Source organism: Lepus europaeus, chromosome 3 (assembly GCF_033115175.1).
Source record: "Lepus europaeus isolate LE1 chromosome 3, mLepTim1.pri, whole genome shotgun sequence".
NCBI classification, from domain to species: domain Eukaryota; kingdom Metazoa; phylum Chordata; class Mammalia; order Lagomorpha; family Leporidae; genus Lepus; species Lepus europaeus.
In genome coordinates, this window is record NC_084829.1 from 108,224,041 (window position 1) to 108,235,488 (window position 11,448).

An 11,448-nucleotide genomic window follows, 5' to 3' on the forward strand; every position below is an offset into this window, starting at 1 on the left:
TACTATTGTATTGGGGTCTAAGTCTCCCTTTAAGTCCCTTAATAAGTCTTTTAAATAAGCTGGTGCCCTGTGATTCGGTGCATATACATTGATAATTGTTATATCTTCCTGTTGAATGGATCCCTTAATCATTAAATAGTGTCCCTCTTTGTCTCTCCTGACAGTTTTTATGGTAAAGTTTATGTTGTCCGATATTAAGATGGCTACACCTGCTCTTTTTTCATTTCTGTTGGCATGGTATATCTTTTTCCAGCCTTTCACTTTCAGTCTGTATGGATCATTGTTGGAAAGATGAGTTTCTTGTAAGCAGCAAAAAGATGGGTTTTGTTCCTTAACCCAATCCGCTAATCGGTGTCTTTTAACTGGACAGTTCAAGCCATTAACATTCAATGTTACTATTGAGAAGGAGTAACTTTGCCCTGCCATTTACCAAAGATATTTTCTGATATCTGGTTTGAGATTCCTGTGTTCTTTTGTTGTGATGTTTCCTTCCTTTACCTTCCTTCATATTGGCTACTGTGTTTCTGTGTTTCTGTATGTAATACATCTTTAAGCATCTTTTGCAGGGCTGGACGAGTGGCGACAAATTCTTTCAGTTTCTGTTTGCTGTGAAAGGTCTTTATTTCACCTTCATTCACAAATGAGAGCTTTGCGGGATATAATATTCTGGGCTGGCAGTTTTTCTCTCTTAGTACCTGGGCTATATCTTGCCATTCTCTCCTGGCTTGTAGGGTTTCTGATGAGAAGTCAGCTGTAAGTCTAATTGGAGATCCTCTGAGAGTAATCTGGCGTTTCTCTCTTGCACATTTTAGGATCTTTTCTTTGTGTTTCACTGTGGTGAATTTGATTATGACGTGACGTGGTGAGGTTCTCTTTTGGTCATGTTTATTAGGGGTTCTATGAGCTTCCTGTACTAGGATGCCTCTGTCTTTCTCCAAACCTGGGAAATTTTCTGCTAGTATCTCACTAAAAAGGCCTTCTAATCCTTTCTCCCTTTCCATGCCTTCAGGAACTCCTAGAACCCGAATGTTGGGTTTTTTAATAGTATCCTGTAGATTCCTGACAGTGTTTTTTAGATTTCTGATTTCTTCTTCTTTTCTTTGATTTGCCTGTTTCCTTTCCTGTTCTCTGTCTTCTAATTCCGATATTCTCTCTTCTGCTTCACCCATTCTGTTTTTAAGGCTCTCTAGTGTGTTTGCCATTTGATCCATTGAGTTCTTCATTTCATTGAGGTTTTTTGTCAGTATCTCAATTTTATGTTCTACTAGTTTTTTCATTTCATTTTGATTTCTCCTTAATATTTCATTTTCACGGGAGAGATTTTCTATCTTGTCCATTAAGGATTTCTGTAGTTCAAGAATTTGTTTTTGAGAATTTCTTAATGTTCCTATCACTTTTTTGAGATCTGCTTCTTGCATTTCCTCTATCTCTTCATCTTCATAATCTTGCTTTGGCGTGTCTTTCTCCTTTGGGGGCGTCATAGTGTCTTCCTTGCTTTTGTTACCTCGGCTTCTATGTTTATTGTTTGGCATGTTGGAGATAATTTATGGTTTTTTTTTTTTTTTTTTTTTTTGACTCAGTTGGGAGTGGAGTTGAGGGTAGTTGAAATCTGGCCTCTGTGAGTATTCGTTTGATCTACCTCTGGGACCACACCAAGAGTTTATTCAGCCCTCAATGTGTTCTCCAGTTTTGCTAAAGTTATTGAGTTTGGCTGCACTTTAGATATGTAAGATCGCAGTGCTCTTTGTTTTGCTTGTTGAGTGAAGGGTGAGGCCTCTGTTTCCCTCCCCCCTCAATGTCTTGGGTTTCTGAGGTCTTACCCTCCTCCGTTGGTTCCCGCGCTGGTGAGATTCTGTCACTCGGCTCCCGCCGCACTCGGCTCCCGCCGCACTCGGCTCCGCTTCCGCCGCACTCGGCTGGCCCCCGCCGCACTCGGCTCCGCTTCCGCCGCACACGGCTGGCCCCCGCCGCACTCGGCTCCGCTTCCGCCGCACACGGCTGGCCCCCGCCGCACTCGGCTCCGCTTCCGCCGCACACGGCTGGCCCCCGCCGCACTCGGCTCCGCTTCCGCCGCACACGGCTGGCCCCCGCCGCACTCGGCTCCGCTTCCGCCGCACACGGCTGGCCCCCGCCGCACTCGGCTCCGCTTCCGCCGCACACGGCTGGCCCCCGCCGCACTCGGCTCCGCTTCCGCCGCACACGGCTGGCCCCCGCCGCACTCGGCTCCGCTTCCGCCCCGCCCTCACCAGATTCTAACAAGCTTTGGCAATACCGCAGTACAGTCGCAGAGGGAAAGGCAGAACTCACCATGGCAAGAAAAAAGCGTGCAATCATGAAGATGTAGTAGTCAAAGGTAAATGTGGACAGGATTCCAAACAGAAAGATGCCGGTGCTTGTGAACCACAACACCACTTGTCTTCCCTTCCTGAAAAACAAGAATCACACAGCGCAGGAGAAGGTTTGCTTGAAACTGTTGCCAGGCACCAAGAAAGAGGAATATTACAGACGTTTTTAATAGCCTATGCATTCGACTGCTGTTATTCATTCACTGATTTTGGGCAAATCTTGAGTGGACACACGATTTCTTCCAGAGACCAGCCTTTCCTGGAGATTGAGCTAAGCTGCTGGTACACAGACGTGACCACCCAGGTCGCCCTCATAGGTGGGCTGGGATGCAGGGCACAGCAGGGAGACGGCATCCTTTCCCTCCAGGGCCTGGGCGCTCTGACCCACTGGGTCATCTTCCCCGCCAGGCCAGCTCTCTGTTCACCAAGGTTCCCACAGCGCTGCTACGTCCTTCTAGACCCCGGGGAGCTACCGTCTGCTCCTAAATCAGGTGCATACTTGCTCTACATTTTCATCACTGAGAGAGGCATTTCTTTGTCTAAATACAAACAATAATCCTGACAGATTTAGAAAACTGTCATATTATACAATTGCCACAGAATCCCAGCTCTTAGGGTATTCACTTTGGTGGCCTTTCGAGTATTCAGAAAAGCAGGCAACCATCTCCACTCTAATTGCAGGACATGGTCATCGCTGGAAAAGGAATGCTGAACCTGGGGCTATCACTCCCTGTTCTCTGCTCCCTCCATTCCCTGTCATCCATCTACCTACTTTGTCTCTTCAGATGTGCCTGTTCTGCACAGTGCATACAAATGGAATCAAACAATATGTGGCTGACTTCTTACAGATTTATTCATTTACTTGAAAGGCAGAGGGATAGAGAGAGAGGGGAGAATCACAGAGAACTGGCATCTTCCGTATGCTGGTTCACTCCCTAGTTGTCAGCAACGGTCAAGGCCAAACCAGGCTGAAGGCAGGAGCTAAGAACTCTATCCAGGCTTCTCATATGGGTGGCAAGAACTCAAGTACTTGAGCCATTTCCTGCTGCCTCCCAGGAGCATTGGCAGGAAGCTGGACTGGAAGAAGGTGCGGGACTCAGTCCTAGGCACTGTGATATGGGATACAGGTGTCCCGAGCGGCTGCTTAACCTGCTGCACCACAACACCCACCTCGGCGAGTGCCTTGTTGATACGGCCATCCTCTTGGGCTGTGAAGCGGTCTCTCACTGTGGATCTGACTTCCGTTTCCCTGATAATTATGGATGCTGGGCATCATTTCAAGTGTATATTGCGCATTTCTGTTTATTCTTTAGTGATGTATCTGTCCCTGTCCTTTGTCCACTCTTATATTAGTCTATTTGGTTTTCCTAACGTTGAGTTTTAGGAGTTGTTTACATATTCTGGACGGCAGACTCTCACCAGATGTGTCTTACAAATATTTTTCTCCATGCTGTTCGTCTCTGTTGAGTTTGAAGGCAAAGAACAGACTGGAGCCCGGCAACAGAGGCACTTGTGGAGCAGAGGACACGTGCAAGTGGAGGAAACGCATCCTCTTCACACCCTCAGGCTGCCGCTCCCACGCGCGGGTAGGGATTGTTGCCCGTCCCGCTGGCTGTTCCCCACCTCATCTGGGCCATCAGAAGTGATTTCTCCCTGTCACTCACGGACCGTCTCCCCGCCATGGCGGCTCCACTCTCGGCCAGTGGGCGCCTTCTCGTGCCGAGAACAGAGACCAACAGAGACAGCTCCCTGCTCCGCTGCATTCAGCCTTCTCTCCCCTCCACCTCTCTGCAGACCCCAGCCTCTTCCTCTGCAAACGCCGTTTTGTGATCTTCACCTTGGATCTTGCCTCTCCGTGTGTTCTCTGTGGTCTGGATCTACCCAACGCTTTTTCTGTCCCTCCACTCTGATTCCTTCCTTTCAGTTGAAGTCTTCTCCCACCAGAGAAGAGAACCTTCTCTTGACCCCGTGGCTCCTCTGGCTGCCCTGCGTTTCCTTCCCTGGTAGACCAATCAAAAGGAACATCCACTTCCTCCCTCCCCTCACTGCCTCAGCCGGGTGCAAGCAACTCTCCTGAGATCACTCAGCAGTCACCGAGGGACTCTCAAACTGCCCTATGCTTGCAGAACGTCACCCTCTCCTGGTTCTGCTCATGGCTGCCTTGATGCTGGCCTCTCCCACATCCTCCACGGCACACGTCACCCTGCTCATGGCATCTGGCTCCCAGAGCCAAGCGGGGGACTCAGTGCAGGCAAGAGTCCAATAACTGAGTGATCAGCACCATCCCCCAGGGTCTGCATCAGCAGGAAGTGGGAATCAGAAGCTGAACGTGGCTATTGAACCATGTACTTCAAAGTGGGACGTGATATCACAACCAGCAGGCAGGTGCCTGTCCAGGAAGCTGGGTTTTAAAGGCTCATCAGGAGCCAGTTCCTGCTCCAATTCCCCAGGCTGGGTCACTAACGCCCCATTCACCTTCTGGCCTAAGCTATTTCTTTCCACTTCAATGTCCTACAGAGCTGCCATTTTCCATTGCTGCTGTGTTGCTGCGATTAATTTGGAATATATTTTCTCTTTTTTGTCCTGAATCCAAGGACAGTACAAACTGAAAATATTCAAATATGCTTCTCTGTTCTAAAGATGCTCTCTCCCTAGTATTTCCTGAATTGGATCACAACAACACCTGGCACGCAGGCTCCTAAACTTTAACACAGTCCCCCTGCAGATGCCCTCCCTCCACATATCCATCACCTGGCTCCATTAGTTTGGAAATGCCTCCCAAATGTCTCCAGCCGCACCCCGCTTTTCATCCTCTTATTCAGTCCTTCACCATTTCTTACATTCTTCACACCAGCAGCCCCCCAACTCATCTTCCTAAGCTCACGCCCACACAGCTCCCACACTCCCTAGGAAGAAAGCAGCCTCCAGCCAATTCCTCTTTCCATCCTACTCTCCTGCTGCACCAACTTCCCACAGTTCCCTGCTCATGCCAAGTTCTCTCATGGCACAAGGAGCTGCTCCTTCCCCTTGGGAAGGCTTCTCCAGCTGACAACTTCTCATGAGCCTTTGCAACCAGGTTAGTGCACAGGCATGGGAAAACATCCGTGTCCTCTATCAGTGTCCCTGGGGTCAATGCCCACCTCCAGCTCCTGATCCCACCTTCCTGCTAATGCAAACTCTGGAACACAGCGGCAGTGACTCAAGTAACTGGATTGCTGTCACCCATGTGGGAGACCTGTTTTGGGTCCCTGGCTTGAGCCTTGACCCAGACCCAGCTGTTGTGGGCATTTAGGGAGTGATCCAGCAGATAGGAACACATACACTCTCTCTCTCTCAAATAAATAAAATTTGTCAAAAAATAAGATGAAACACACATCAAATGCAAAGTGTTTCCTGACCATTCCTTGGTGTCTCATGGCAGAAATTAAGAGAGACTACACTGGCTGGGCTCACCTCCCGCTCCGCCCCTTCCTCCCCAAATGAGCTTCCTATGCTTCCTTTTTTTCATCAGTAAAAAAAAAAAAAAGGTCCAGTAATGCCTACCTCACAGACTTTATTAAGTAGATAAATGAGAGGACACACAAATTATGGAGCATAGTGCCTGGTGCATAGTGAATTGTGAATAAATGGGAGTGATCATTATTTTAAAAGCATTGGCCACATTTCATTGAAATCACCTGTTCAAAAATCTATCTCCTCCATCTTAGCTTAAGAATGGGACCAGATTTTATTTATAACATAAAATGCTATATGATACACATAATTATGCATAAAATGTATGCAGGTTAGAGAACAATAAATAAACCTCTGTAAATCACAACCCAAGAGATCATCGCGCGCCACCTCCTTGCTGGTATTTGCAGCTCCCTTTGTCGTTACAAATCCTTGGCCCCCTTCTAGAAGCAATCATTATCCTAACTTTAGCCATAATCAATTACTTGCTTTTTTTTTCCATTGTACCACTTTTATAAGCAATCCTAGACTACAAAAGATAAGTAATATACCTTATTGCTTATAAACATTAAGTTAGCTCTGCTATATGGTTTTAAACTTTCAACACCAGAATAGAATTGTGTTACTCTGTGATTCACTACTCTTTTAAAAGATTTATTTATTTATTTGAAAGGCAGAGTTACAGAGAAAGGAAGCAAAAAAGAGAGAGAGATCACTACCTTCCATCCCCTGGTTCACTCCCCCAGTGACTGCAACAGCTAGGCCGAAGCCAGGAGCCAAGAGCTTCTTCCAGATCTCCCACATGGGTAGCAGGGGCCCAAACACTTGGGCCATTTTCCACTGCTATCCTAGGCCATCAGCAGGGAGCTGTACTGGAAGTGGAGCAGGCGGGACAGGAAGTCCAACCATATGGGATGCTGTTGTCACAGGCAATGACTTATCTGCTCTGCTACAATGCCAGGTCCAACCTGCTTCTTTCACTCAACATCATGTTTAGGAAATTTGCCCACGTTGTCTTGCAGCTCATTATTTTCATGGGCACACATTCTACTGCAAGAATACATGACGAGGCCAGCGCCGCGGCTCAATAGGCTAATCCTCCGCCTGCGGCGCCAGCACACTAGGTTCTAGTCCTGGTCGGGGCACTGGATTCTGTCCCGGTTGCCCCTCTTCCTGGCCAGCTCTCTGCTGTGGCTGGGATTGCAGTGGAGGATGGCCCAAGTGCTTAGGCCCTGCACCCCATGGGAGACCAGGAGAAGCACCTGGCTCCTGCCATCAGATCAGTGTGGTGCGCCGGTCGCAGCGCCGACCACGGCAGCCATTGGAGGGTGAACCAACGGCAAAGGAAGACCTTTCTCTCTGTCTCTCTCTCTCACTGTCCACTCTGCCTGTCAAAAAAAAAAAAAAAAAGAATACATGACGATTCATACATCCACAATATGGTGGAAGGGTGTGTGAGTGTCCCCACACCATTGCCAGCATTTATTGTTTTTTGACTTTTGGATGATAGCGATTCTAATGGAGATGAGGTACAACCTCATTGTGGTTTTGATTTATGATTCCCTGAAGTGATGGGATCTGATATGGGATGCAGGAGTCCCACATGGTGGCTTAATCCACTACACTGCAACACCTGCCCCTGGTCTGTTTCACTGATGGTGTTCTCACCAACTTCCTGCTGAAATGGAATCCCCAGTGCAAGTCTTGAGAGGTGAGGCCTTCGGGGGGCCAGGAAGTCAAGGGTGGAATTAGCACCCTTGTGAAAGAGTTTGGGCTTGCAGGGAGTGCTCTGCCGCCTTCCACCCCAACTCCCACGGGAGGACGCTGCAGGCACCCCCCTCCCAGGGATACCAAAACAAGACACCACCTTGGAACAGAGAGCAGCCCTCAGCAGCCTCCACTCCTTCTGCAACCTTGATCTTGGACTGCTCAGCCTCCAGAACTTGGAGAAAGGAATTTCTAGTGTTTGTACATCACCCAGTGTGTGGTGTTGTTTTAGAAGCACTAAGACAGGTGGCAGATTAAATCCACAATTTTGTAGATGACTGCTTAGGACCAGGTCACCCCTCTTAAACAGGCAGTCTATTTAAGGGGAAGAAAGAATCCACAGTCAAAAGCAGTATCTACTGAATAGTTATAGGCACAGGACAATTTCTTCCTAAGCGACACTTACAGTGATGATACTACTTTCATTACCAGCTTCTAACTAAAGAGCCTGAAACACAGACAAGTTAGGGGATTTCCATAGCTAACAAGTGGCAGAACCAGGATTTGAACCCAGGCAGACTATTTTCAGGGCCCGCCCTAAGTATTGGGTCAACAAATAGGTAGGTATTTATGGGAGGCAAGAAATGACTGAGTTCTGGATGTCACTTCCTGTCTGCTAAGTAAACTGGATAGGAAAATGACCCCTACACACTAATGGAAGAATCCCAAATATTTCAGCTTACTTGTCAGAAAAGTAGCCAAAGATGATCGCCCCAAGCAGGACTCCAAACATAAAAATGGGCTGCATCAGTTTTGCGAACAATTTCTGGTCACAGATCAGATTCCATTTGGTCACCACGGTGCTTTTCCATTGCCTTTGGTCATATATGTAGCCGTCCGAGCAAGGAAAGTGAGGCTCACTGCTGCTGTTTGCTGCATGTAATGGGCTGTCCCTGCGCACTCTACCGCACCGGGAGAGGTCCCAGACCTCACCGTTCTGCAGCTCCGCTGTGATATGCTCTTTATGGTCTGGGGACATCAAGGCCCACACATCCTCCAGCTTCGTGACAGAGGTATTGTGGACAACAAACTTACTCACATTGCCTGGGGGCTTGCAGGCATGCTCGGGAGCAACTATCAAAATCATGGAACCCATGTAATGGATACCACAAGACATGTTCTGGAAGGCACATATAAAATAGATGAATACCTGAAACCTGCAAAGAGAAGAAAAGCTGGTTATTCTACCTGTCTTATAGGCTAAAAAAAGAACATAAGCAAATACTAAGGGTCCCCATGTGTTTGCCTTAGCATATATAAACAGATGGGCAAACACAGAAATAATCATAAGTATGTTTATAACTTCCTGTACATGCATGAACCACCTAGCTGCATCTACTGTCGGGACTGAGAGGCAGTGACATCCCAACAGTAAAAAGCACAACCCTTGCCCATACCTTGGTTTCTAAGTACCAATCTCCACCAAAAGGAGCCAGAAGAAAATGGCTCATTTTAAGAGCAGGACAGGAAGAATGTAAGAGAAGACTGCAGAATCTAATAGTAGCAGAAAGTAAGGAAGTGTCCGAAAAACAAAAGGATGAAGGTGTGGCAAAAGGACACAGGAGCCAGCCTCCAAGAGCCCCCAGATGCCAAAGCCTAACTAATTTGAGCAACAATGTAAATAGCATAGTCCCCAAAAGTATAACATAAATACATGAAGCCATACAATGATGGCTAAATTTATGTGTCCATGTGAGCAGGTTAAGGGAGGCCAGAAGCTCAGCATTTCAATCAGCAGACTGAGTAGGGCAGATCATCCTCTCCCGTGGGAGTGGGCATTATCCCATCCCTGAGAGCCGCAACAGAACAAAAAGACTGAAGAAGGGCAAACCTGCTCGCCCTGCTGAAGCTAAGACGTCATCTTCCCAGGCACCAGTACTCCTACGTCAGGTTTGTACCATGAGCCCGTCAGTTCTCAGCCCCTGGTCTTTGGACTGGACCACACCACTGGTGCTCCTGGCTCTCAACCTTGCAAACCATTGATCATGGGACATGTGGCTTCTATAGCAATGTGAGCAATCTCTCTCTCTCTCTCTCCCCCCCCCCTTACACACACAGACACACACACACACTCCATGCTTATAAGTTCTATATCTGTGTATTCAAAGATCAAAAATATACCCCCTCCCAAATGGTGTCTGTACTGAGTATGTGCAGACTTTTTGTCTTGTCATTATTCCCTAAGCACCACCGCATGACACCTAGCAGCACAGCACTGACATTGTCTCAGGCATAATGACTAATCCAGTCCCGATTAAAGTGCATGGGAAGCTGACAGGCAAACTCGCCATTTTATATCAGACTTGAGCACTCACAGATCCCAGTGTCCAAGGAGGTCCTGAAACCAATCCCACTAATAAAATTACATTAATAGTACAACTACCATAGCTAGTCTCCAAGGTGTGGTATTAGTACCATCTCCCCAGAGCTGTGAGGTAGGTGACTGTGTGTGGCGTTCTCATAACAAACGTTTCTACCACCATACTGTAAACTCCTGGGGTACTATCATCACTCCTCGTTTACAGTAAATAAAATGCTCATGACCATTTAGCTAACAGGTGGCAGAGCCAGGACAGGAGCTCAGACGTCCAGCCTCATGGCTCATCGTGAACCCCTGAGCTGTTCTGCTTCCAAAGCACAAAGAGAGACAATACAGACAGGGCCTGGCCCAGCCTTGTTTGTTCCCTGTGCTCAGCAGAGCAAGATGGGAGAACCCACAAGCCAATGGACAACCAACGGCTCTGACAATGCCTGGCTGCGACCGTGTGATTCCCCACACGGGGAATCATCTCCACGCAAGAACCGCCTTCCCCTCCAACCTCAACCTATCACCTCCCAACGAGGCCCGGCAGAGGACAAGGCAGGAATCTGTGCTACAAATATGTGCTTTCCCCTCATCAGGTTAGCAACTGAAAGCAGGTGTGCACTTGGGTTACCTCTGGGTAACTCTGCGTCCTGAACCCACCAGCCTCGCATTCCTAACCACCGGAACAGGGATCTGAACACCTCCCTCGCTCACCCACATCAGGCGTCAAGTCAAGAACTGCAAAAGCACCCAGAAGTCACCAGGTTTTCATAAAGAGCAACCAATGGGACCAACGGTCGGGGGGGCGGTTGGGAAGGGACAGGCGATGCTCTACCCAAGGCCCTGGCCATGGAGGTCCAGGCTCCGGCTCCCGCAGACTGCGCGCCGAGGGGCCCGCTCGCCTGTCCCTCTGGGCTCCGCTGGCTTGGGGAAGGTCCCGCCGCGGGAGTGGTGCGGACGGCCGAGCGCAGCTGGGTCCCGGCCTCGCTGGGGAAGCAGAGGGAGTGGAGGTGTCGTGGGATGCTGAGCGCCGCGCAGGAACCACACTGCAAGGCAGCCCCGCGGCGCCCACCCGGGCCCGGCTGCCCGCGGCGGCCTACCTGCCGAAGTGCCCCACGTGGTCGAAAATCAGCTCCACGCCCGGGTACTTCATGGTGCGGCCGCCTCCTGCGGGCCCGCGCGTTAGGGGCTCGCGACTCGGGCGTGGCGTGGCGGGCTCTGCGCCGTCGCAGGCACCCGCACCTCAGGGTTCTCGGCACCGCCGCGGCTTCTCGGTGCGTGTGGCGCCCGGAGTCCGCCCGGCCTAACCGCCCCGCGGCACGTGGAGCCCGGCGGCCCGCGTGGGGCCAGGCCTCGGCGTTCCGGGCCGCGCGTCCCCCCGTGGGCCCGGGCAGGGCCCACCTTCTGGCGGGCAGGCCCGGGCAGCGACCTGGCGAGCAGACGGCCCGCGGCTGGCCCGCAGAGGCCAGCGGAAGCGTTGGTCCCCGCCCCGGCCCCCGGGAGGACGCCCTCTCCAGCCCGCTGGCGGCGCCTGCCCCCTGGCTGCCCGGGCGCCCCCTCTCTGGGGCCGCGGGGTCG

At 50.0% G+C, this 11,448-nt stretch overlaps 1 protein-coding gene across 1 annotated transcript in view; it reads right to left on the minus strand.

Moving 5' to 3' along the window:
• The window catches only part of SLC22A16 (solute carrier family 22 member 16), a 45,717-nt gene extending 34,694 nt beyond the window's left edge, over window positions 1-11,023 (minus strand). The window contains exons 1-3 of the mRNA XM_062187661.1: window positions 10,971-11,023; window positions 8,249-8,722; window positions 2,308-2,425 (exon numbers count right to left, since the gene is read on the minus strand). Of these exons, the coding sequence (XP_062043645.1) occupies window positions 2,308-2,425; window positions 8,249-8,722; window positions 10,971-11,023 (645 nt within the window). The remainder of the gene's footprint in view (window positions 1-2,307; window positions 2,426-8,248; window positions 8,723-10,970) is intronic.
• Window positions 11,024-11,448: the final 425 nt, after the last annotated feature.